The sequence below is a fragment of the Eretmochelys imbricata genome, chromosome 20, assembly GCF_965152235.1.
Source record: "Eretmochelys imbricata isolate rEreImb1 chromosome 20, rEreImb1.hap1, whole genome shotgun sequence".
Lineage (NCBI taxonomy): Eukaryota > Metazoa > Chordata > Testudines > Cheloniidae > Eretmochelys > Eretmochelys imbricata.
The window spans coordinates 2,484,677-2,511,400 of NC_135591.1; the positions used below are offsets into that span (position 1 = coordinate 2,484,677).

Sequence of the window (26,724 nt, forward strand, 5' to 3'; positions counted from 1 at the left end):
GGGGGGTGTGGGGCAGAGGGGGGTATGGGGATCGCTGGTGTTATGGGGCTCGGGGGAGGGGCGATGTGGGTCCCAGGGGAGGGGGGTATGAGGCAGAGGGGGGTATGGGGATCGCTGGTCCTATGGGGCTCGGGGGAGGGGCGATGTGGGTCCCAGGGCAGGGGGGTGTGGGGCAGAGGGGGGTATGGGGATCGCTGGTGTTATGGGGCTCGGGGGAGGGGCGATGTGGGTCCCAGGGCAGGGGGCTTTGGGGCAGAGGGGGGTATGGGGAGCTATGGGGCAGAGGCGGCTGTGTGGGTCCCAGGGGACGGGGCTGTGAGGGGCACAGGGGACGGGGGAGGTTCTGTGGGGCACGGGGGAGGGGCGATGTGGGTCCCAGGGGAGGGGGGTATGGGGCAGAGGGGGGTATGGGGAGCTATGGGGCAGAGGCGGCTGTCTGGGTCCCAGGGGACGGGCTGTGGGGGGCACAAGGGACGGGGGAGGTTCTGTGGGGCTCGGGGGGGGCGATGTGGGTCCCAGGGGAGGGGGGTATGGGGCAGAGGGGGGCATGGGGATCGCTGGTGCTATGGGGCACGGGGGGTATGGGGAGCTATGGGGCAGAGGCGGCTATGTGGGTCTCAGGGGACGGGAGGGGCTGTGGGGGGGACGGGGGAGGTTCTGTGGGGGACGGGGGGGCTTTGGGGAGCTGGGTATCAGAGGGGACAAGGGAGGTCCCGGGGGGTGCGGGACGGGGGCAGAAGGGCCTGCGGGGGGCTCACTGGGCAAGGTCGCGGCCGGGAGGGGCGGGTCAGGCGCTGCGGGGTGGGGGAGGGGTCCCCTGGGGTGCTGGGGTGGGGGAGGGGCTGCAGCGGCCGGGGGGGGCCGGGCTCAGTCGCTCCCCCCGCCGCGCGGCCTCTCTAGTTGGCGCTCGGCGCAGGCCCGGCCGGGTGTCACGGTGGCCGAGTGGTTAAGGCGTTGGACTCGAAATCCAATGGGGTTTCCCCGCACAGGTTCGAATCCTGTTCGTGACGGCGCCGCGTTTTTGTGGGCGGGGGGGCCTGAGCGTTCACCTCCCTTTTAATAAACCCCTTTGGCAGCGGGGAGGGGCCCGGGAGCGACAGCTTTACCCGTACACACAGGGAGGGCTGCAAAGGGGGGGGCTGTCTGCATTTACTGGAAGATGGGGGGCTGCAGAGCTGGGGGGGCACATCTGGTCTGGGGGGGAGGCTGCCGAGCTGATTGTGGGGGTACATCTGGATGCGGGGGTTGCAGAGTTGGGGGGCATGTCTGGATGGGGGGGTCCAAGAGGAGGGCAGGGATACATCTGGCTGTGTGGGGGTGAGGTGATCTGGGGTTGCAGAGCTCGTCCTGAGGGGTGCACAGCTGTACTATTTGCTGGGGTGGGGGGCATGGCTGGCGGGGGGGGGACGTGCAATTTTTTGAGGGGGGCAGTTGCAGAACTGGGTCCGGAGGGAGCACATCTTGATTTGCTGAGTGTAGGGCAGGGCGGGTGGGGAGATCTCTGAATTTGTAGGGGGTTTGCTAGAATGCTGAATATGCTTTGCAGGGAGAGGGGGCTGGCGGAGGGTGGGGCTCCCCAGAAGTGGGGAAGCAATCCCCTCTTTGTGGGGCAGGGGGGTGCAGCTGAATTTATGGGCTCTTTTCACCCACACCCAGTTTGGAGTTGCCAGGCTGCGGGGCTATTTCAGGGCAGGGAAGGGGACCGGTCACTAGCCAAAACCCAGCCAGCCCCGCTCCCCACCCCCCACTCTTCTCCTGATCCTTTGACTAGAACCCCAGCCCTGCCCCACATCCCTGGGGCTCTGGGTGCCAGTGCCCAGCCAGGGGATATTTGCGCCCCTTGTTCTGAGCTGTGACTTTTCAGCTCAGCAGACCAGCAGATACAGGCCGCGGCGGGCAGAGAACTGGACTGAATCTACAGATTAAAAGCCCTGGGAAAATTTGGGGGATGGGGGGCAGAGAATTAGGGTTTGTCTTTGCTGGAGTCGGTTTGCCACGACACAGCTACGCCGGTACGACCAGATCCGTGCAAACCACGGGGCTCGAAATGTCGCACCAGTGTAAACAGTGACTCCCACCCGTACCGTGCACATAGCTAGGAGGCTGGGGAACCTCCCCCAGAGCAGCTCGGCTCTCTAGCCTGTTATTAAAGGGGGGCTCTGTTCTCCGGCCTCCTCAGCATGGGGCAGAGCCTGGGCTGCCCCCCGCCAAACGGGAGCGGGACCCACTGCAACTTGTGCCGAGCCCACCCTGTCCACTCAGTGCAAACCCAGAACAGATTCAACCCACTTTCAGTGAAGTGACAATCTCGCTTTGCTCCTGGCTCCAGCCCCTGCTTACAGGCAGCACCCTTGGCAGGAGATAAAAGAGGCCGGCGGGTTTCATTAGCAAGTGCAAAAATCAAATCCCACCCAAAATAATATAGTGAAAATTACTGTGAAAAACACAAACTCAGGCAGAGGGCAGCCAGAAGGGTCTGCAAAGGGAGGCCAGGCCACCCTGCCTGCTGACCATGTCCGCGTAAGGACTTGGCTGGCTCAGTGGCTAATCTCTATAAACTTCATACTCAATACTCGGGCCACCGATTGTTCATTTTGGCTGCCTCTTATCAGCCTCACCCGAAACAAGACGTTACTGGCCCCAGGACAAGTCCAAGCAGCGTGGCGAATGCGTTCAAAATAAAAGCCCCCCTCGGCTTGCTGGCAGGAGGAGGAAGCATTTGAGGTCTGCTGGGGCCTATGTTTTAGGTCCGGCCTGGGCCCGAGTGGGTCAAGTCATTTTCTGACCCAACCCCAAAGCCGAGTTGCCTGCAGGAGGGGGCACGTGGCTGCCGCTGCGCTGACCCCATGGCCAGGAGCGGGAGAGCCCAGCCGACCTGAGCCGATGGTTTCTCCACCCGACGTGACCCAGACCTGACACTGGTCGGCGGGTCCCAGGACTCTGGGGAAGGAGCCGAAGGGGGCAGTGCTACGTAATGGGTTTGTGGATTGCGGCCCGGGGCCCATCCCCAATCTGGGGGCTGGTTTCTATCTAGCACAGAGCCATCTCCCTCCCCCTTCCAGGGTCTGTGCCATCTTCGGCAGCAAGGCTGGCCTGGAAGTGCAGGGGGACAGCAAAACTCAGCTAATGGCAAGAAATCGTGTCTCGTTCCTTGGTTGCCCCCCAGTTGGTTCCAGCGGTTATCTTTCGTCCTGTGCTTAGCTGGGCAGCACACTGGGGCCTGGGCCGTCGTTCTGGTGTGTTTGTCCAGCGCCTAGCGCGGGGGGTCCTGGGCCGTGACGGCACTCCCAGGTGCTACTGAAACACAAATCATTCGGGGTCTTACAACAGTGGGCAGGAGCCACCGGCATGGCCAACCACGGCCCAGCGCCGTGCGGACACAGAACACAAAGACAACCATTCTAGCCTCCTGGGCAGAGAGGAGGGCACTGGCAGCCAGGCTGCGGCAGGGTCAGGCACGTGAACCCGGATCTCCCGCGGTCCCATCCTGGCCTTGAGCTCAGCCACCAGACCGTCCTCCCAGAGCTTGCGGAACGGAACGGAAGTCGCGTCTGCACGAGCTGGGGACGGGAGGAGCCCCCCACGCACACCCACAAAGCTGCCTCCTTCCAGTCCCGTTTAAAACCAGCTTTGCCAGGACGCCTAGGGACCCTTGACAGCGGGCAGGCAGCTGCCGTGCTGGGCCCTCGCCCAGTCTGCTGACCAGGGCTGGCCCAGTGGTCCCCTGGGCTGCCCCGACCGTCCGTCTGCATCCGGCTGAGGGCTCGTGCCTGACGCTTAGATCGTTGTGCAGCGTCGAGCGCGGTCGGGTCCAGGTGCGTGGCTGGGGCTCAGGGGTGCTGCAGTCATGCCCAGAACAGGTTGAACTTTCCCCTCACGGAGGCGGCCTCAGCCCTTACGCTCATGCTGAATTTCAAGCGAAGGCGTCATCCCGTTCTCAGGTGCAGACGTGGGGTGGCGCTGGTCTCCTCTGACCCCCTAGCTGAGTTTGGCTGAAATCCTGACGCATGAATCGGGAAACCTCCCTCCACCCCCAGAGATCCTGAGGTTAACGGGCCTTTTCCCTGCAGGCCAGATCTTGTGCCTGCCGCGGGGGCCTTGCGGGTAGAGCCCTGGCTGGCTTCACGTCCAAGCTTGGGCAAAGACGCCTGTGGGACCAGCTGCTTTGAGCCGGTTTCCCAAGTGCTCGGCCCCCGCAGCTGGGGGCCGCTTTTCAGCCCTGGCCCCCAGCACCTGGACTCGTGGGAAGGGCTGGTCCTTCGTCTCTCCAGGCATCAGCTTCCCCATCAGTAAAAAGTGAGCAATCCCCCCTCCCTATCCCCCACTGTCTGTCCCGGCTGTCAGGCCAGGCAGGGCCCCTTCCTACGTGTATGTGGCTCCTGGGCATGGAGCCACCTCAGTCACAGCTGCCCAACCCGGGCTGTCACTGGGACCCACGGCAAACTGGGGGCGGTAGCCTGGCAGCGCCATCCTGCCAGCAGAGGGCCCCCTAAGGCAGCCCAATGGGGCGAGGCTCCAGTTGCACTTGGCTGGGGGTGGGACGTTGGGTGGGGCAGCTGCTCCGCCTCACTCATTGACTGGGGCTTCTAGACGCTACCGGGAGACACCCGGGAGCCTGATGTGCTAGGCGCTGTACAGGCCCAGAGCACAGACACCGCCCCTGCCCCCCAAGAGCCAACCAGCTCTCGCTTTGGATTCTCCGCCCAAGCAGCGTTCAAACAGGGCGATGGCAGGGTGCGGGGTGGGGATCCCGCCAGCCACAAGGGTTTGAATCTCCCCCCCAGCTGCCGCACCGCTCCCCACTCCCGGGGGCGACCTGGCGCCAGCTCTGACCCAGTTCAGCGTCACGGGCTGCAGGGCCACACCATGGCTCACCCCACCGTGCCCCTCGCAGGTGCAGCACCTGCCCCTTGAGCTCAGGGAGAATCTCCCCGGAGAAGCAGAGGTTCACATGGTTTATGCCCCCAGTAGGGGGCAGCGGAAGACGTCAGCCAATGCATTCGAATATAAGGACTCTGGGGTCACTCCCATCACCCCCAATGTATTTTATTTGTGGGTGGCTCATAGAGCCCCCCGGACAAGGCCTGTTGGAAAGCAGGGTCTGGGTCACGGTGTGGGCTGGGGTGGTGTCTCCCCACCCTGCCCAGTTCAAAGAGCTCTCAGCAGCCCATGGAGTCGGGCGCCGAACCTGCCCCCATAGCTCCGAGCACAAGCTTCACAGGCTGGTGTCCCGGCCCCCTGCCACCCTTTCCGCTAGGCCATTTTCAGCAGCTCAGGGCCACTTTGGACAAATTAAAACCAAGGAAAATAAAGCCGAGTCCAAGCTAGGAGCTTGTTGGTGCCAGCGTCCAGGGCGATTCTCATTCATTTGTAGCCCAGCGTTGGAGCCATCTAGTATCTGGTCCAGTCCAGCCTCACACCATTGAGCCGCCGAGGATTTCCCTGCTTGGGCTGAGAGATCCGGCTCCTCCCAGAGGGTTGGCGGCCTGCTGGAGGAGCATGGCTGGTGGCAGGATGGCAGCTGGCTGAGGCCAGGTGAGCTGACGGTCGTGCGGGTACCGCAGCATCACAGAAAAGCTCCAAGAAGGGATCGGCAGCCCCCCAGTGCTGAATTCGTAATGAAAGAGCAGCCAGGGCTCGAGGATTTTTTTTACATCCACAACTGCTGCAGCACATCCAGAGGTGCCGGGGCTCTGAACTGCCGGGCCTGGAGGTGCCAGGGCTCAGCCCTGGCACAAATTAAGCACTGCCCCCGCCCCCCATAACAAAGCCAGACCCCACCCACGGGAGCCAACAGCCTGTGATGAGACACGAGAGGTGGAGTCAGCCGTGTGGTGCGTGGCAATTAGCACTCCCTGCCCCCCAGCCACATGAGCAGACAGCAAAGGGGCGGGGGAAATGAGATGGGGGTACAAGCTGCTACATGCCCGCCCCCCACACAGCAGCATCACAACAGTGGCTAGAAGCCCCAACAGCCATCAGAGGTGCAGGGTGCTGTACACAGTGTGGAGGGCGTCCCTGCCCTGGGTTGCTTACCATCTACAGCAACCAGACCCCAGGGTGGGAGGAGAAACAGAGGCACAGAAAGCAGCAGCAAGGTGCCCAGGGTCACAGGGTAGCAGCAGAGCCAGGTCTCTTGAAGCTGGATTAGGCCTCGCCTTTCTTCTTCTGGAGCTAGAAGATGGGAAGTAAATGCACCTGCTCCCCCCGGCCGCCGGGGCACCCTGCCAGGCCCAGGCTGATCATTAGCAGAGCAGAGATCGAAATGGGGAGAAGAAATTGGACATCCACGAGCCATGCAAGACGAGGGAGCCATGGGGGACGTTGGTGACCCTTGTAACCATGAAACGCCAGCAGCTCTCCCCTGAAGGCACATGGGGACCCGAGGGCCTGGCCGGCGGTCAATTTCCCCAAGCCCTTAGTGCTAAGGATTGTCTGTCTACTCCAGCCACAGAACCAGCTCCCCGGGCCTTAGGCAGAGCCCATGGTTGCACCTTCCCCGCACTCCTAGCCTTTGGCAGGACACGTAGAGCCCAGGCTGTGCGCGTCACGGTGACTGGGGTTAGATGTGGATGGGTAAGAGCGGGCCCGTCTGTTTCAGAGCACTCACAACCTGCCCCCAAACCAGTTCACACAGCAGCAAAGTGAGAGAAACGCTGCTCGAGAAGGTAGCAGGGTGACTTCCGGTGTGTTTCGAGATGTGACAGTGACAAAACACTCCAGAAGCTTTTTGAACCTCATTCCATCATCAGGTCCTGACCTCTCCCTGCCATAAGTTCCCAGCAAATTTAAATCAATGTAAAAAAAGGCTAAAGACCCAGAATTTTGTGCAACTTAAAATTAAAAAAAAAAAAAAAAAAAAAAATCGATAAAAAATCAAAGAGCTAAAATCAGCAATATTCTCCCTCAAAACGATCAAATAAAGTGAATTCTGCCCATCTAGCGTCAGTAGATGGGGCATGTTTGGGACCCCGGGACAATAGGCTCTCGCCCACCCTGCAGGCGTTTGCCGGGTGCCTCCTAGGCCCGGCTGAAGGAGGGGAAAGACAGAACAAGCTGCTGGTCACAAGGCTTAGAAGCCGGTGGGCATTTCCTGGGAGGGGCAGGAGCGTCCCATCCTGTAAGCAAAGGCTGGTTTGTTGCTTTCCTGCGTAGTGGCGTTGCGCAGAAGGGACCCTCCAGGCCAAGGCAGAGAAAAACGGGACTACGCGGAGATGCCGCCTGACCCCTCGCCACTCCCGGTCGTTTGCTGGCCCATGACGCTTCCCCAGGAACCCCGGCTAAGATTCCACCCCCGTCCCAATGCTGCTGAACCCGCACGCGGCCTGATGGTCACTGCTCCAGCACCTCGGAGCCCCATCCTGGGCCTGGCCTCCTGTGGCCCACGCTCTGTACAAACCCATCCTGCCCCTGGATGGTGCTGGGCATGGCTTAACCAGCTGCCATGCTCCCCCCCCACAAGCACGGGGGCAGTTGGATCAGTGCAGGGGAAGGACGGTTAAGGGACGGGGGCTTGGGAGATTCAAGACAGAACCCGCCATCCCGCGGGGAGCATTTAATGAGGCTTCCCCCTCTCGCAAAACACTCAGAGGCCCAAGCTGGAGAAGGAGATGACGGCGGTACTTCTGGTGTCGCAAAGCGCCGGAGGGAAAGCGGATGCCGGCTGCAGCCAGCAGAACCCAGCCCGATCGCAGGAGGAAGGGGCCTGAAGAGCGTCTGGCCTGGCCGCCCAGCTGCACGGGTGTTGGGTGGGGGAGGAAACGGAGGAACTAGACGCTGTCAGCCCGGTGCCTGGAAGAGCCGGAGGCCGTTTGAACAAGCGGAGAACCCGTCACATCATCCTTCCAGCCGGCAGCCTCGGGAACCAGTGTGCACCAGAACTGGTCCTCATGGGGGGGGGACCCCACCCGGCCGCTGGAATAAAGCCAGGACCACAGAGGGGGAAGAGCGCAGAGCAGACAGTGGAGTGGGGCCAGCCCCTGCTCTCCTCCCCCGCCCCCAGAGCACACAGGGCCCCAAGGGAGCGTATGGAAGACTAAGGGGCTGGTACCCGGGTTCTTTCATGAGGCTGCTGCGTGCCCCCGTTACGGCCTGCTGCCGTGGCTGCTTTTAGCAATAAGCAATAGTGGTTTCAGGCACTTTATTGGTTTGCTGAAATCTCCCTGTCCAGCGCTACTGCGGGGGATCTCTCGCCCCGCAGAGGGTAACGGTAGCTCGGGACGAAGGCGCCGATGGCAGCAGGCCTGTGGGCCTCTACTTCCAGAATAAAGTCACCTAGAGCCCATCACGGGGCAGAAGGAGCAATTCCAACATCTTGGGGACAGATTCCATCACAGAACGGCCCTGGGACGGAACTAGGCTCCCAGAGGCTGAGTTACTCATGAAAGGGGACAGACATGAAAGGGAGGGAGGGGGAGGGAGTTTGTATTTAAACCCCCCCACACCTGTCTTTTTGGGGTGGGAAGCCTGTTAGGGCTCCTGAGCGGCAGAGAGGTTGTGTTAAACATTTCGGCTGTTTGCCCCTGAGCCCCAGGGGGAGCCAGGTGGGGAGCCGACCCGACCGCAAGGGCAGGGGAACAATCTTTATTCAGACTATTTCAAAATGATGCTTTTGCCAACACCTGTTGCACTCAGAGACCCATCAAATGCTTGGAGAAGGGGGGAGTTGGTCAAAGATTCACCACCACCCCCTCCCACCTCTCGGGAAAGGACTCCCACATCCAGCAAACCATCCATCAGAGCCAGGCAGAATCGGCCTTCCTGATACTTGAGGCTTAAGAATAAGCAGGAGAATTCACACACACACTTCCCTAAAGTATAAGCAAAAGGTCCAGTCCCAGCCCGCCATGCCCCCATCCCCCTCCTCCCCACCCTAGGACACTTCTGCTGCTAACTTTGCAATGGCTTGAGCAGCGTAGCCTCCAATCCGGGCTGGGTCCTGGATAAGTGCTGGCAGCCAGGGGCTCCTGCCGGAACAGAGCCTTGCAAAGCAGATCTTTCCTCCCCGCTGAGAACTCTTTCACTGCCTGCAAGAATGGGGACATTTACAGTATCCCTACTGGCCTCTGAATTAGCACCGTTGGGCTGACTGGGGGTAATTCCACCTCAGAGCCGTTGTTTCAGGCTCTCTGCAAACCCAGGCAGTGATTGGCGGCACTTCCAGGCTGCTGGTGGGGGTGCACGCCACTCTCAGGAAAACGCTAGGAGAGGGTGAAGGCAGCAGAGCCGCTTCTCTCCAAAATGAAAGATTGGCAGCTAACCCGTCAAGCCAGAGCTAAGAGAAGAGAGAGCCCAGCTGTGGATATGAACGCCCTGGAGGGAAGGGGTGCAGCCGCCACGTCCAAACACGCTACTGCTGAACACCCCGGGGGACGGAGCCCAAACCCGGGGCAGGAGCGCGGAGGGGACCGTTCAGTGGCGAAGCAGACGGAGCTTACAGAGAAGCCAGTTTCGTGACGAACACGAGCTCAGGTCTGGCAGGACCGGGGGCCATGTGAACACAACAGTCAAATGCTCTCTTCCCCAAATACACTCGTCCCTACCCCCCTGAAATGCTGTGGGCTGGCCCTAGCTGAGGGGGAGGGGGGAAGACTTCCTGAGGAGTCCGTCATAATTTCGGGCCATCAGCAAGCTTGCCCCAGCCCCTTGCATACGGGGTTAACCTCCCGTCTAGAGGCTCATCCAACAGAAAACCCCCCAGGGCTTTGTGAGCTACCGAAGTGGCCCTGCAGCAAGTCACCTGGTTGGATCAGCTGAAGGATTTTTGTTAGCAGAGCAGAGCCCAGCTGTCCCTGCATCAGATTCTTGCAAAACTCCAATGAAACGCCAGGCTCGTCAAGCGCTCAGGATGGTGTCGGCTGGAACGCAGCCCCCCCCCGCCCCTCCAGGGTATTCTCTGGGATTCCTTTGTGCAGCAGAGTAATAACCCTTCCAGGAGTGCTCATGCTGGGGGACTCCAGCCGCGGTGCACGGCCGATACTGGTTTCTAGCTGGCACCAGAACAAGGGACTTGCATAGAGAACTAGCTATTAGGCAGAGGCTCAGTTATAGGGTCATTTCCAGTGGTAGAAGTCTGTAGAGAGTATACAGCAAGGTGTGAACTGCAGGCAGCTGGCAAGGAAAGGTCACGGAAAAGCAGAAGCAGGTTTTGCAGGGTTTCCATGCAGGAGAAAGCCCCCGGAGATCGGAATGAAGGATTGGAGAGTCAAGAAAAGGCAGTTTATTAGTGCAGTCAACACAATTAAACAGCACACACAAGACACAACCAGCGAAGACACCATTGCAAGTCTAGTCTGATTTCCGAGCGCCCAGTTCCTCCAATGGAAAGGAGACGGAGGCCATCTCTGGAAGCGAAGGGTCTAGTGGAGGCGGGGAATCAGTTTTTTTTTTTGTTTTTGTTTTTTTTTTAAAAGAGAACAGCTAGCCAGATACAGTTACCAGGTTGGATTTAGCAGCTTTTTCTAATTCCTGAGCATAAGGGTCTGGGTTGGGCAGAGCTCCCACCCAATAATTCCCCTTCTACACACGTCATCATCGAGACGTGAGTTCAAACACAACCCGCTCCATACCTCAAACTGATCCGACTTCTGAAGAACACGCCAGATGCTTGTAACGTAGGATACGAGACACACGGAAAACTATGAAGTTACCCAACAAAGAGCTTCTACAACTGCAGGGGGAAAGCCAAGCCATGTCCTGAAACAGAGAACTAGCTGGATTTCGTCAAGAAATATGCTGCATTAAAACAAAAACAAACCAACCCACATGAGCAAATTTGCCAGTTGAAAGAGAAACAAAAATGCATTAAAAGAAGGACCCTAAAAACTCCGCCCAGGCAGGCCGGGTGGTAAAGGTGAATGCCAAACTGAACTCCTGCTGCAGTTTACAGAGCCTCTAAAGCAGGACGCAAAGGCTTCCCCGATGTCCACCAAACAGTGGAGGGAAACTGGAAACAGTATCTGGACAGCGTGAAACAAAACCCGCTGCTGCGGCTCGAGAGCAATAGTTCTCATGCAGTGTCTCCCTGCCCATGGTCTGCGTTGCAGCTCCAGGACCAGAAGAAAAGGGGACACACCTTTGTAACAGGCAGCTGGGCGAGGGGAGGCCTCCTCTGCTCAGAGCACCGGGAGGCACTTCTAGCTCCCTCCAAGACCCTCAGCCACCCTCTACCTTTCTCTAGCGTCATACAGCTGGGCTGACCGAGGCCAATCAGAGTGAGGCATGATGGGAAACATAGTTCTTACGGAGCCTACATCTAGGCAGGCTCCCATTTCAGCAATGGAGATGGTCTGCGGGGTAATCACCCACTGGACAGCTGCTGCCCCTGAAGATGGTCTCCAAGAACTCTCACTTTTGCAGGGCTGCTCTGCCAGCTGGGGCAGGGTACGGCAGACAGCTGGGGCAGAGGGATGGGGGGGTCTGATCTCAGTACGAGTCCTTGCCAGCGGCGGAGGGAGCTCCGCTGTTGACCGACTGAACGGGAACCCAGGAGAGGTGCTTGTTTGTGGAGCAGTTAACTGGGAATTCAAACTCTTACCCGGCCAATTTATGTTGCCCTATTCCCAGCTTCTGGCTAGCAGCTGGGGAGGCTCAAGCTATTCAGAGGACCAAAGAGATGCAAGCAGTCTCCAAAGGGATGGTAGTGTCAAGGTCTGGATTAAAGCAATCATAACCTCTTATTTATTGACAATTCACTCCCTGTCCCACACGCAGCCACCTTGGGCACAAAACAATGAACTAAAAAGAGGAAACAAAGTCTCCAGGCAAGACAAACACTGAAAGAAAGGAACAAAAACCAACCCCCACCCCACCCCCCCCGCAAAAAAAATCCCACAAATGCAAATAAATTAAATTCCCGACAAATAAACTTAATTGAACCTGGCAGCATTTCTGGCCACTGTATTTAAAAAATAAAATAAAAAGGGAAAAAATACAAACAAGGCAAAAAAAGGTACAAAAAAACCGAATCACAATCACAAGTGTCTGAAAAAATACATAAAGCTCTTTGTCGACTGTTCAACGCACACACAAACAGGACAGCTGAATCTAGGTTCTGGGCAAGAAGTGGAGGCTTTCTACCTTCACTGGCAGGTAGAGAGGCTGTCCACATAACAGGCTTCTGGAGTCCGTCTCCTCGCTCAGAGCGTCCGGTAGGCTCAGAGTGGGAGGGCTGTCGAAGGAAAGAGTTTAGTTCCACTTCGAATTCCCCCGTGAAGCCGGGTTTCTCCCCAACGCAGCATAAGGCCACATGGCCAAGCTCCAGAGCGCATTTGCTCGATGGCTCAGCTGTTTGGCTGCAAAACGCCGTTATGTTGAACTCACTACTCACTTGTGGGGAGAAGGGGGCGGTTATTTGGCATCACTCATGTCTGCAGCTTAGCCCCCCGGCTGAACCATCAGCGATCTGAGCAGGATCCCCCTTCCCACCTCCCACCAAAGGCTGCAAAGCGAGACCTGCCTTTGCAGTCCCGCACACCACGCAGGCGTACGTGAGCCCGGCTGGAGAGCTGTGGCTTTCACAAAGGTGCCTCAGAGTGAGGAAAGAAACCGGGATGGGGGTGGTGGGGAAAAATAAAGCTTCGGCGCAGATGTGAACACTGTGCGGTTGGGTCACCCCAGGGCAGCACCATGCCGAGATCCGCTGGCCCGTTTGGTCTGGACTACGCCAGGAGGCCAGGACGATGGCAGAGGTGTCAGCTTTCAGGCCCCAGCAGGCCTGCTCTAAAGCCCGCAGTGGTTTCGAGGGGCTGTGTGCTTTTCAAAGCCAGTTAGAAGCCACACGGACACTGGACTGGGAGGCGGATCTGCTGCAAGAGGCAAACCGCATTTTGCATTTGATGCTGGGTGACTGCCCAGCGTGACGAGGGAGCGTTTGCCAGAGGCCTTTAATCGCTTTTTAAATTACGAGCCACACGCTTGGAGGAATAATGCCCTGACATAATGCTGTGACTGACGGGGGCGGGGAGAAGAGTCAGCGGCTTAGACAAGTTATTTTTTTTCAAGCACAAAATGTTTCTCTCTCTTTAAAAGTCTTTAGATCTCCTCCACTCCATGTGCAAATATCATCACCAGCCCCGGCTCGAGCACCATGTCCTCCCCCATGTGCTGGTTCTCGCAGGCCATCACCACCACGGCCTGCTTGCCGGGGATGCGCTTGGCCACGTAGTTCTCGTAATAGCGCCGGTTCATCTGGCGGGTTTCCAGGGTGGCCAGGCCCTGCGGCCAGTTCCGCTCGTGGGCGTTCTCGATCAGCTCGTTGATGATGGAGGTGGGGCACCCGCTTTCCACCAGCGAGCGCTTGATGACCGCCTGGAGCACAGCATCCGGCGTGGAGATCATCCCGCCCCATCGCGTCACCCGGGCAGGCTGCAAGGAGTTCACCCACCTGTAAGACACCAAGACACCATGGGTAAAATACAGGGGCACCCAGGAGACAGTAAGTGCTAACAGGCAGGCAGGGACTGCTCTGCCAGAGAACGAGACATGCAAGATGGCTACTTCAGCATGATCCTCAGAGGCAGGCTGGCCACATCAAAGATTGTCAGAGTTTCTGGGGTGTCTACAGAACATAGAGCCAGCTTATAAAGGTCTCAGAAAGGGCAGTGCCAGCGAACTCAAGTGCCCCCTCTGGGTGAAATTGGGATGGATCCAGAAAACCCACCAGCTTTCTTTCATAAAACCTAGTGGAGAATGGATGTTAGAGCCAGCCGCTCCCTTGGGCACCACTGGGGTTGCACTCTCTTCTGGTGGAGAGAAGGGATGAGGCTGGAAGGAGAACATGGCACAGAAACCGATGCAGTTAGAGATCATGCCCATGACAGAAAACAATCTGCCAGACTCAAGTAGCTAAAAGCAATGTTGGAGGGACATCTGGCTACCCCACAACTTCCTAGTACTAACTGCTTCAGGGACGGACATCTGTCAATACAGAGCCCTTTGCCCCATGTCCCTGCTCTCCTCCTTTCTCCTTAACTCACAGTAAGTTGCTCCTGAAGTCAGAGGCCTCGGAGTTCTTCTGGACCTTAAATCACGGCCCCTCCCTCGCCCCCTTCACAAAACCTCCTTCCCATCAAACTCCTTTTCCAGGCCGTAACTGCAACTTGGCGATGAATGAAAGTCCTCTCTCTGGTCCACCCTACGTGAGCCAGCCAAGCATGTTCCCAAGGTCTTGCTCCAGAAAGTGGGGCCACATCTCTGGCTTCCCAGCTACCCAAGATGGCCTTCAAAGTTCTTCATGGGCTTGCTTCCCTCCAGCCTCTCAGACCCACCATGACCATTTAGCATCCACCCCTGCCCAGGACAGTGTTAACCTCCGATGGCAGCAGATGTGGCGGGGAGAGAAGCTGCAATTTTCCAGCTTTCCAGGCACCTGAAGAGGCTTCCATGTCCAAGCAGCAGATGCACCAGAATTCCAGTGACCACCCACGTCCATGTCCGAGAACCCCTGGAGTAAAGCTTCTCCCTGTTCTTTTGATGCCGTTTTATTAACTCTGGTTAATTCAGTTTTCCTGAGCTGTGCTGAGTTGACCCTTCCACCAGTTCCCATCTGTCCGGTGCAAGGTACAGTGCAAGGATCAGCTCCAGAGCCATTTCTTCCAGCCCCATTTTCATGGGCAGGACATGGGCCGGCAGCTCACTGGTTTCGAACTGGCTGCAGGTACAGAATTTTACAGCTGGTGGGACCTGTAACATGAACAGGGCTGATTCGCCAGACTTCGGTCTCTAGCACAACGTCCTTAGCGACGTCCTGCTTGCTTTAAGATTATGGGTTTTCTTGTGGCTCGCTTAGCTTGGTCCTGAATCTGCTGGGGAGATTTAATGACTGTTCCCAAGTCTTGCCAGCTGAGCTGACGCATCAGTCCCCTGCGTCTGCCTCCCGAACACCTACTCACCGAGGCATGCCCCCATTGTAACTGGGATTGTGCGTTACCAGCGGCACTTACTCTAGGATTTCATTGTATTCAATGGTCTCTTCCAGGTTCTGCAGGTTGGGGTTGACGCTGCGGATGGCTCGCATGTAGGCCTTCAGCAGCTGGATGTCCCGTTTCTGCAAGAGGGAGGGCAAATGGAGAGATGTCTGCAACAGGCAGGAGTCTCTCACACACACAGACCTGCCCTCCCCACTTCCCGCAGGTAAGTAGGGCTGGGAATGGGTTGCAATCCAGGCACTGAACAGAAGGTTTGTTATGTACAGCCCCACACGGGACAGCAGCAGGGGACCTGGCTGTCTCATTAACACTCAGGTGGTGGAAGCAGAGTTTTTAAAAAATTAACCCTTCACTATTTTTCCTGCTCATTCTCTGTGTCCCAGTGGGCCCGCCTGGGGAGCCTCAAAGCTCATGGAACAGACCGAGGTCAGAGTACCTGGAGTGCTGCCATCCTCCCCTGCGTCCGAATCCTGTGAGCTCAGAGCACAACGCTCCCGCTGGGAGGGGAGCCCACGGGACAAGGATTTCGATGCGGGACAAACAGCCTGGAGCTGGGAGAGGAAGCTCCCATTCAAACAGACACTGCACACGCTAGAACCTAGTGGTCTACCAAGTTGCCTTTGGTTTTTAACCATCGGATTCGTTTGTCCAATATTTGTGCCAGGTAAGAGTCCACCCGGCAAGAGAAGCTGTTAGCCTAGGGGGCCGGAGCAGACTAGAACCCCACCCACGGACACCCACGTGAAAGCGGCTACCTGCTCAGCTAGCTGATGCTTGTGCTCCGCTGAAGTCTTCTCCAGCTCGGCAATTCTCGTCTGCTGCTGCTGCACCACCGACCTTAAGTGCTTGATGCAGTTGTGATTCGGCAGCTCATCTTTGGGCATTTCCAAGCTGCAGAGAGAGAGAGAGAGAGAGAATGGATGGCAGGGGAAGACAGAGCAGACCAGGGCTCGGGATTAGCAAGGAGCATCAGAACCCACCCAGCTCCCACGACAAACTCAGAAATGTGGGGGACTTGCAGCGAGACATCAAACTAGCCTGAATTATAATTAACCACAGGCGTTTTGGACGGGATCTTAAGCTCTCATGAGTCAGGGTTCAAACTGATCTAACCATTAGGGATCAGGATGAGGTCAGGGGAGGGGCGGGGTGGGTGACTCTACATCTGCTTACTGCAGGGTTCTTTCACTCTTCTCTGATTGTCTGGTGCTGGCCACCCCTGGAGACAAGGCCCTGGAGTAGCTAGACCTACTATACGGAGCCACTCACCTCCAGACCAGCTGGGATCACTAGCCCCCTCCCCACTGGACAGCCAATGGTCTCCGCACAGCTCATGCATCATAATACCCAGCCAACAACTCACAGAGAAACTGAGGCCGGAGACCGACTGCCCTGCTCCAGCCGACCTGGGGGAAGCGGGCGTGGGTAGAAGGTGCTGCTCATGCTACACCTTGTTCCGTGGATACGAGGTTAGATGTCTCACTGACTTAGGTTCCTAACTGCCACCTGGACCTTAGGAAAGTCGCCCCCAGTCTCCAGGGCTGGAAATCCAGGGCAGGTAAAATGAAGTTTAAAGACAAGCAAGACACCAGCTGCCAGCAGGCTCAGAGACTGAGCTGTGATGGCCAAGCCTGGATAGCCCTCCCCTGTGGAGCACCGCTGGCATCTACCGAGCCCTGTGCACTCCCAGCCTGTGGGGGAGATCAGCTTTCTCCCCAGCTCTGTCGCTGCCTCACGGGTGGCTACAAGTCTGGCCTCACCCCCAGGAGCAGGCTGTCTGAGAGTATAACCCTCAGGCCAAGTTACTCGAGGCCTCAGTGCCTTTAAAACTTGAGCCAGACCCTCCCCTCTCTCCGGTCCCCTTCAGCCCCAGGAAACAATCCAGCAAGAATAATCCTCACCCACATCCTTGCTCGCATGTCACTGGCCGCTTTGGGTTATGTTCGCAGTCACTGAGGTGAGACATCAGGTTGTCGAGTCGCACGACCGCCGTGCAGCCGAAAACAGCGTTGTCGCACGTGATCTGCAGCTTGGAGAGCATGTTCCGCATAATCCGGGGGACGGGGCGGAGGTGGGCCACAGTGACGACGCTGCGGTCCACGGGGCAGGTCTGCTGCTGGGAGAACCACTGGGTGATGCAGGCGTTGCAGAAGGCGTGCTCACAATGCGGAGCCTGCATGGGGAAGGAACCGCAGGATGCAGTGACTTACCCCGACCCCCAGCCTTGTTCTCCGCCCGCAAAAGCCCAGGGCAGATGGGCAAAGCCGGCACCTTTCACCAGGCCTGCAAATATCGTCCATCCCGCCTCTCAACCATGCCTGGGAGGTGAGGAAACACTCCCCCCATCCATCCCCCAGCTCGCAAAGCCCTGAGCATAGCGCAAGAGCTGTCACATGCTGCCCCGCTCCACCCACTAGATGCTACTGTCTCTTTAAATGCAGGCTTGACGGGCCACGAAGGGTTGGGATGCTAAATGGATGCATTTTTCAGGAGCGGTTTAGAATGGTACTTCACTGTATTTACCCAGCTGGGTGTTACAAGGTCTGCAGCAGGAAGGCGAAAGCTGTCACTGGGCTTAAGTTACAGTTGTACAAGTGTTACGTTTAGGGGCAAGAAACACATCAGCTCCTCCTCCGGAAAGCAGAAATCCAGAGCTGCAAGTCCACACAGGGGTGGGTCAGACGGTCAAGGGTTAAATCTGTCCAAAAGCTGCAGGACACTGGGCCGAGAGAAGAACTCCGCTGCCTGGAGGCCAGCAAGCCCCGAAGTACCCAGCAGGCAGAACGCTCGGGGGCAGTTCTTGCATTAGCCTTCCTCAGCCCATTCAATAGCATCATTCGTAACGTTTCCAGAAGCACCCTTCAGTGACACTGATCTAGACCCATTAGACACCCCGACTCACTGGCCTCACCACCTTGGAAAATGAAGGCAGCTGCGGTTACTAGAAGACAACAGAGCGAGTGCAGGGCGTGGCACAATGGAAAGCTCCCCGCTGCTGAGGGTGGAACTGACTGCTTCCCATCATGGTCTCATTGGACTCTGCAGGGTGGCCCAGGGCAGGAGGAAGGGTCCAAACCCTTGCCCCAAACCCTCCATTTGAGAAGGCCCCCGAATTGAGTGGGTTTGTGACCTGGCACGTGGGCTCGCAGCCCCAGGCAGGTTTGGCTTGGACACCCCAGGGAAGGGAGCTGGCCCCAACCCCTCTCCTGTCGGTAGGAATATTTTTGGAAGTAGGGGGAAGAAGACCCTCAGTTCCAGATTTTACTCTGGTTGGCCTGGTGGCTCTGGCTCTCCTTCATGATCTATTTGCTCTGCTGGCCTTCGCACCCGCCTAGGGCACTGCCCCCGACCCGAGGCCCTGCTCTCGCCCTTGGTTAACAGCGTGTCTCACTGCAGCGAGACTGAGAACCAGCTCTCTGCAGCCCGGGCTGTCCCCCCCGGGCTGAAATCTTTCCCATCAACTCTGCTAACTCCTCCTGCCCCCGGGAAATAGACAGACACAAGCCAGAGCAGAACCCAAACCGCACTGGAGAGTCGGCTCCCGGCACTCAGCACCGGGAGTCTCCGTGACACTGGAACGTTTGGTTGCCAGGGTTGTAGCCGTTACCAGGGAGCCCCTGTTCCGGGCGTCAGTTTAACAGGCCGTGGCAACACCAGGCTGGCCAGGATCCTGTTTACATACTCGTGTCGCTAGGAGCTTTCTAGGAGAGCTTCTCCAACCACAACAAACCGATTTCTTTTCCCCCTGGAAATGGTGCTTGCCCAGCTGTGCCGTACCACGCCCCTCCTTCAGGCATACGAACGGCCCCTTCCCAGCCAAGGCAAGGACGCGAACGCAGAGGTGCCAGGTAACTAGACTGGGACGCTCCCTGAGAGGCAGGACATGGCGAGTCCAGATTCCTGAATTTACTCCGTGCAGTGCAATGTGGACTTGCTGGGTGGCCTTGGATACGACGGTTAATTTCGGTGCCATAGAGCCGGTCGAGTGCTGTACTTGGCCACCACACGAGGGGTGTCCGAAAGATCAGAAGTCTCATCTTCAGGACGGACTGAGAAATCCCAAAGCCCCCTGACTTCTCTGGGAGAGGCGGGAGGCTCAGCTCTCTTGGAAAGGAAATCAGGGGCCAAGCTGGATAAAGTTCTGATTTTTTAAAAAAGTGCTTTTATTTAGAACATTTACAAAATTCCAATCCATTTTTAACATGTTGCTCGTTCTTTACTTTCTCCCCACTGGACAGTCTGAAATTGCTAAAGCGGAGGTTTTAATTAGGGTCAGAATTGTTACCTGAATTTCAGATTTTACCTCGATTTATTTTCTGCCAAGAATTTCACATTTTTAGGCCCCTCTCTGCAGCAAGAGACCATTCTGGAGCTTCATAAACACCCTGACTTCCAGGCCACCACAAACTCAAATGTGGATATGCAAACAGCTTGTGCTGTATCTGCAACTAACAGCACCTTCCACTAGATCAAATTTCCACATGCCAAGAAAGGTGAATGCTTCTGCTAGACTACGCTCCTCCATCAGGGAACGCAGCTTGAAGTCAATGGGACTTGAACACCCATGTCCCTTAGGCGCCTAAATACCTTTAAACATCTGGCCTTTATGCTTTGAAAATCTCACCCTTCGGATGTTAACTTCAGGCTATTTTTGAACATTTTGCCACTTATGAACATTCATAATAACATCAATAATATACTGAACGGTTATATAACTTTTCACTGTTAACACTGAAAATCATTTTGAAGGGACAGACGTCATGCCATTAAGAGAACAGTTAACATAGTTTTTGCATCTGTTGCTACAAACACCGAGGCACACAATGTTTGCAGGGTCAGAGACTCACATTTCCAGCATTTTGTTCTTTTGCTCGTAGAAGTTTTGCAAAATTCAGTAATCTCCTGCTTCTGACATTTAAAATCCAGCATTTATAATTTAGTTCATTATGAAGTGTTACGCTAAACGTACAATGGGTGCATGTGTTTAAGTTAGCATCAACCTGATTTAAATCAGCATGTTTTACTTTAAATCAATAATTTAAGTCAGTGGTTTAAACTTGCCTGGATTTACATCATTCTAGCCCACTGAGAAACCAACCAACTCGCGTTCAGAGCGAATGGAAGTTGTTAGACATGCAATGTGTTACTGCCCTACCATGTGGTCATCCCCTGCATCCCCTTGTCCTTCCTGTCAGTTGCACAACACCAGTTCAGAGAAAAATGCAGTGAACGTGTCTGTCACAGATGCAAGATCTGTAGAGAACGAACTACACCACCCTCCCCAGTCACAGTAAATTGTTTACTGGTGATGCGACTTCAGATTTAATTTTTGCCAAAACACAGACAGCTTAGCAAGCAGCAAAACACATCAGCCAGCAAAGAGTCGTGACTTGCACTTTGCCCACAACTTACTGGCATTGCAGTCACTGCTGATCAAGAGTCCCAGCTGAACGTCCCTGTGCGGCTCAACTTTCCATTAGCCGCACTGCAGTGCATTTGTTCATGGCAAAGTTTTGTGTTACTGTCACTCACGCTCTAACGGGCCTTTTAAAAAAAAAAAATAGTTACATCACTCGAGTTGCTCAGAGCAGGCCCCAGGCTTTGCTGGAGTTCCTGCTATCCCTCAGATCCTAGGCTGGTTATCTGGCAATTTCAGGATTTTTTCCGCCAGTTGCGAAAATGCCCAAGGGGGTAACAGAGCAAACCCTAAATCCTCTCGTGTCCCTGCACGGGTGACAATGCAAATCAGGGGCAGGGAAAGAATCCACTTCCTAAAGGGAACAACACCTCTGCCGCAGTCAGGCATAAGGTCACAGGGACCTCAGGAAGGATCTGGAGTCTGAAAATCTTTGTGCACAGGTGCTGTGTGATAACACACCGTCAGCACTGCCGTGATCCTGCTGACGCACGGCCTGACTCTGAACCCGCTCCAACAAGTTGGTGAATGGGTAGCGCCCTCCCCGCCCCGGGTGCAAGGAGGACTCCTCACCCTCCCACCAGCTGTAAGAGACAGCTGCTACGATCTCTATCCAAGCCCCAGGGACAAGTCTCAGCCCTCGTGCCCAGCATTAGACCACCCACGCGAACGCTTTTCCCAGTCAGGATTGCTCACTGCGCATGTTATGTATGGAGCAGAGCAGTTAGGGTCACAGTATTCCCAGCCTCCCTCCTGCAACGATTCCTCCCTTTCTGGGCCCAGCAATCGTCTCCAAACACAGAGCGACAGCTCACAGCAAGAGCTGTTATGTAACTATCTACAGGCCCACCTCTGCTAGACCTCGGGCTCCGCACAGTAACAGCAGCCACCCGCTGTACAGAACCCAGAGCAACCCACCCGCTGTACCGCTCTGCGGCTTCACAGGCATTTCAGATGAACGCTCCCAAGACGGGGAGCCAAAAATCACCGCTCCCCACAGCGAAAGGCTGGAAGAGGCACGCCGGCTACTGCTGCTGGCCTGGCTCTGCGCAAGCGACTCCCGCGTTTGGATTGTGTGCGTGCTGGGGGAGAAGACAGCGCTGAACATACTGAGCTATTAATGACGTGCCCAAGGATCGCAATGTTCACAATTTGGACCCCCTCCGCTTTCCCGGGCCGAACGTTTGCTCCTAACAGGTGGCAGGGAGGAGGGCAGGGGGAGAGGAGACTCGGCGAGCCCAAAATCTTGCTGCTGCTAGAAAAGAATGGTCACCAGATACCCTCCAGAAACGGGGATTCCCCAGATGTGCTCGGCGTGGGTCCCACTGGGGACGCACGAGCACCTCCCGCGTGCACGATCAGAGGTGTTTTTTAACAGGAGCACTCATCAGGGCAGCCCATGCACCCGGACCACCTCGTGCCCCCAGACCCAGGCGCAAAGGAGCAAAGACCCTCACAATTCAAAGCCCGTGCTGCTGAGGGCTTTGAAGAGCCAGGATGGAGGGCAGGTCATGGGATCCATACTGACTCCAGCATCTCCAAGAGCCGCAGTTCCTGCTGGGAACATAACTGTTGTCTCCCCCTTCAAGCATGGGTCAGCCTGGGCTCCACTCTAGGTGCCTGGTAGGCGGTATCCTCCTGGGACAGTGGCGGGGGGGATGAGGGGGTGTGTGTTTCAGCTGCATCCGTCCAACAGGGATTGGAGCCCTGCTCTCCCCCAATGGATTATCACGCCTGGCAGGCGGGTCAAGTCAGAATGTTTAATGAACGTTGGCGGCTGCTCCACACGGCTGCCTGGCAGACCTCAGGCTGACACGTTCCTAAAGCAGGCGGAAGATGTGTGCCCAGGGGAGCACGCTTCCAAATGTGAAGGGAGAGACCTGCCAGCCTGCTGGTAGCAAGTGGAAATACACCAAGATCCACTTTGCGAGTCTCTGCAACAAAACAATTTGGCCTTTCAATGCGCTGGATACGGCCACAAAGAGATGGGGGAGAGGCTGTCAGCTCAGGCCCCTGTAGTACACAGCTTCTCTTCTGCTGGTGTGGAGCAAGACTTCGGGAAGGCGGCTGGTTTGGTGATCAGCTGGTTCAGGTGGAGTTCTGAGAAGCCGGGGTGAACACGAACCCTAACACCACGCCGCATGCAAAAATGCCGGGAGAAGTTTTTTTATATAGAACCATCAAATGCCAATGCACACGCCAGCTCCAAAGCCTCTGGTAGGTCTCAGACACCCGCGGAGGTTGGGGCAGTCGCATTTTAAAAGTGATGAATTGAAATAGCTAGGATGTTCATATACTAGCAGCTTTCAGCAGATTTCCACCAGTATTTGTTAGATTACAGCAATTTAACCCTGGTTAGGCTGATTTTGGCAAGCCGCTACTTTCAAGCAACGATCGGAAGGGTCGGAGCTGCACTTGTACATTAAGCTTCTCTTTTCACACATGCATGGCTGTGCATTTAACATCCACCCGCACTTGCTAGAACGGGGATAAAACCGTAGTACGGAATCACCCCTGTAAATCTCGCCAATCACGACAGCGGAAAGGAACTGGTTATTGCTCTTTCTGGCACCTACCTGCACTGGCTCCTCCAGGACCCCACTGCAGATGGGGCATATAAGGTCTTCATCAACATCCCCCTGAAAGCGGGCTACATCATACCCCATTGCTCATCACCGTCGCCAGAACCCTGGAAAGAGAGAGAAGGAAGGAGATCAGGGGCAGGCAGAGAACTGCGGGGATCACACCGGGAGGAAAGCAAGGACAGACTCATGTTGTGCTCCTCTGAAGGCAGAGCCTGATCTGGGAGTTTAAAGTCCCTCTTTGCAATGCGGAGAGTTGGAAACAGACCTGAGCCTGCTGCATGCTAAGCCAGGGGCTCGCAGGCCAGCTCCAAGCCCTTACACAATAGGGCGTGGTGCCCTGTTGTCAGCCCCACTTCCATGCATTGAATCGCTCCTCAGCAGGAGAGCAAAACTAGCATCAATTGGACACTTCCCTCCCCCACAAGGCATTACTCATCCCTCTGCACTTGCAGCTTTTCCCATCTTGCTTCTTTTGTCCTCGCTACGGAAGGGTCTGTGCGTGAGAAGGCAGAGGAGGCACCGAGCGCTCAGGACCCTACAGACAAGCACCAGATGTGCTCAGACCACCAGGATTCTAGCTCCGCTCTCTGCCACTGACACAGGGTGATCTTGGGCAAGTCACTTTGCCTCTCTCTGCCGCCGTTTCCCCTCCCACCCCGTCTCAGCTACGTAGGCTCTGTCAGTCCCTGAGTAGCTATCTGAGCCGTGCCTGGCGCAATGAGCTGGCAAACTCAGACAGGGTCTCAAGGCGCTAGGGTAATTTGAATAGCACAGAGCCCCTGCAGCGGATGCCCCTGGGGCACTGCCCGCTACAGGAACGCCGTCTGGAAATCCTCACGGCACAAAACAACAGCGAGACCCCAGCTGGATACGTTTACGAATGGGATGTCTGCGGTTGCAGGGGACTGGACCTGATGACCGAGGAGGGTCCCTTCCAGCCCTGACCCTAGCCCTAATTTCTCAAGTTTCTTCCCCCACAGAACTGCATCCCGATCATCCTCTCCATTGCACGGATTCCCTTTGGCAGCTTCCATTCCCTTTCTCCAACAGCAGGTTCCCATGCAGGGCACTAGACACACTACAGCCAACCCGAGCTGGTTACACAGCGCCACCTGAACTCCGGCGTCCTGCCCAGTACTCAGGGATCCTAGTGTCCGTTCTTTGGTTAAAGTGCGGCTTCTCCTCTCGCAAGCCTGCCCGAGCGGTGAGCATGCCACACCCTGTCTGCGGTTAGCTGCTCCCTGTGCCCAGAAGAGCCAGATGGAGACAGGGATCTAGTTCACACAGGAGCCCTGTAACGTCTGGAGCACAGGAATAGCATAGCCCAAGTTATTCCCACGTCCCCACAGCTCTTCTGCTCCTAAGTCAGGATTCGAGAACCGGATCCATTGATTCCGGTACTGTAAAACTTCAGGTGCTGGTTTAATTCCAGGTGTCTTAATGAGTCACTTATGCATCCTCAAGACACAGGACTTTTAGAGCCCCACAGAATTCACCGGGCTACCGTGGGCTTCCAGTCTTTCCTACACACGCCAGGTGTGCGGGAACATTAGAGGACGGCTGTGGAGATTATGTAACATGATCACAACCAACATCAAAATGTTTCAGAGGTGCGAATGGTCTGAGTCATGTGACACCATCCACCCCTCAGGGGAACATGCTCTATTTAGCCTCCAAGCTCTCCACCTCAGGGCCCGGGGTGTCAGCATAGTGCCCAGTGAGGGGGGGGCCCTGACCTTGTTTGGGTCTGTAGTTGCTATCACAGTACACAGAGGTAAAAAGACAGGAGTACCTGTGCACCTCATGAAGTTCCTGCATTTACCCGCAACCTTTTACAAGGCCCTGCACTGGGACAAAGATCCTTTCACGGTCCCTCACCAAATAGATCCCGCAGGAAGATGGTAACCCCACTCACATCTCCAGGGTATCAGAGCAGCTGGCAATGATGGTTAAAAGGTCCCCCCCATTTCTTACAGAGGATCTTCCTAGACCAAAAAGTTGCTATGGGGAGACATAAGGCTCCTAACCCTTGAACTAAGAAGTCAGCACATGGCCTGTGACTGGAGCTGCTCCTCTCCGCTCCATAAGCCAACCAGTAAGGGGGTTGATTATGACATCAAAAGGTAAGCCGGCCAGTCGCCACCTACCCTGTCACTCATTTGAAAGCTATCATCCTATTGGTCCAAGTACCCCAAAAACTCTTAACAGCGTTAAACGCATTTGAGTTTTGTCCCAGTTCCTGAACTAACCCATCACAATCCAGTCGCCTGGCATCAGTTCACTCGGCAACTAGAGATGGCCCAGGAATGCCAGAGACAGTCTGGGATAGCAAAGGAGGTTCCAGCTCTTCTTCCCCAAAACCCAACAGCCCTGGAAAGCAAGTCTGCCCATATTTACGTCAGCAGTAACACCAAGAGTTCAAAGAAGATCTCCGTGGTAACGATGGTGCGTTTTCCAAGCAAGATAGCTCTCCCCCACCCCAGGAAGAGTCAAGTGCTGAGAGTGCGGTTTCCATTAGCAAAAGGGAGATTAACAGCTTTTTAAGAGTTTTAACCAAAAAACCATTTGGCACTCTTGCATGGAGGTCCAAGGTTCATTTCCACACTACACAAGGCATACGTTCACGTGGCTTTGCCACAGCGTGTTTGTGTCACAAATCTTGACATCAGGAATGATAACATTCATAACCAGTAGGAGAACACTTCAATCTCCCTGGTCACTCAATAACAGACCTAAAAAAGTGGCAATTCTTCAACAAAAAAAACTTCAAAAACAGACTCCAACATGAAACTGCAGAACTGGAATTAATTTGTGAACTGGACACCATCAGATTTGGCCTGAATAAAGACTGGGAGTGGTTGGGTCATTACAAAACCTAACCCTAATTTCCCCCATACTAATTTCCCCCACTGTTACCTTCTTGTCAACTGTTTGAAATGGGCCACCCTCATTACCACTACAAAAGTTATTTTTCCTCCCTTGGTATCCTGCTGTTAATTGAGTTGTCTCATTAGACTGACCTCACACTTAGTAAGGCAACTCCCATCTTTTTATGTATTTATACCTCCTCCTGTATTTTCCACTCCATGCATCCGATGAAGTGGATTCTAGCCCACGAAAGCTTATGCCCAAATAAATTTGTTAGTCTCTAAAGGTGCCACAAGGCCACAAAAACCTCGCTGTTTTTGCCGATACTAACACGGCTACCCCTCTGAAATGTGTGTCCTCTGGATCCCAGAGGTTCCCAGTGAATTAAGCCTTCTGCCGGGTTAAAATGGCTTTGGGCACTATCTACGGAACAGATTTTCTGTGTGTCTGCTCGATATCCACTGGCTCTAGGGCACACTCATCTCTACCGACGCAGACCGCTGAGTCATTTGAAGGCCGGAGGATAAAGACCTCCGCCCGTATTCTGTCCCACCCAATTCATCTTCCTCGCTTTCATAACAGCCGCTCTAGGTTTCACACCAGCCTTGTGCTGCTGCCCATCAAGAAAGGCCAAGTGAGATTTACGCACTGGATCCATGCACCATTAAATGTTCACGCTGAATGCTCACAAGAGAAATATTTGCTAAGATGGATGCGTCATCTCTCTGTTGGGTTTGCTGGCTCAGCGCTTCAGAGTGCACTTCCTATCCTTTACTTGTGATCTGTATGGTGCCAACATGGGGCTGTAAAGGCCGTTACTTGCCCTGAAGACATTATACTCATTATGGACAACACACAAAACAAGGAACAGGGCATTAGAAAGAACAGAAAGCAGCAGGACTGAGCAGCGAAGTGTATTGTGAGTCTG

General features: G+C 55.7%; 1 protein-coding gene and 1 non-coding gene across 4 annotated transcripts in view; one reads left to right on the forward strand and one right to left on the reverse strand.

The window, feature by feature from the left end:
* Nucleotides 1–928: 928 nt before the first annotated feature.
* TRNAS-CGA (transfer RNA serine (anticodon CGA)) lies at nt 929–1,010 on the forward strand. The gene has a single exon. It is a non-coding gene; the product is annotated as a tRNA-Ser (tRNA).
* Nucleotides 1,011–11,867: 10,857 nt separating this feature from the next.
* Nucleotides 11,868–26,724, reverse strand: part of RNF41 (ring finger protein 41) — a 32,599-nt gene continuing 17,742 nt past the window's right edge. For 2 of the 3 annotated variants that reach the window (XM_077838689.1, XM_077838690.1), the window contains 5 exons: nt 22,920–23,032; nt 16,829–17,100; nt 15,683–15,818; nt 14,943–15,046; nt 11,868–13,384 (listed from right to left, as the gene is read on the reverse strand). In XM_077838689.1, coding sequence (XP_077694815.1) covers nt 13,033–13,384; nt 14,943–15,046; nt 15,683–15,818; nt 16,829–17,100; nt 22,920–23,009 — 954 coding nt within the window. In that variant the 5' untranslated portion in view covers nt 23,010–23,032 and the 3' untranslated portion in view covers nt 11,868–13,032. Of the gene's footprint in view, nt 13,385–14,942; nt 15,047–15,682; nt 15,819–16,828; nt 17,101–20,339; nt 20,472–22,919; nt 23,033–26,724 lie in introns of those variants that run through there. The other variant, XM_077838691.1, reaches the window with a different exon arrangement.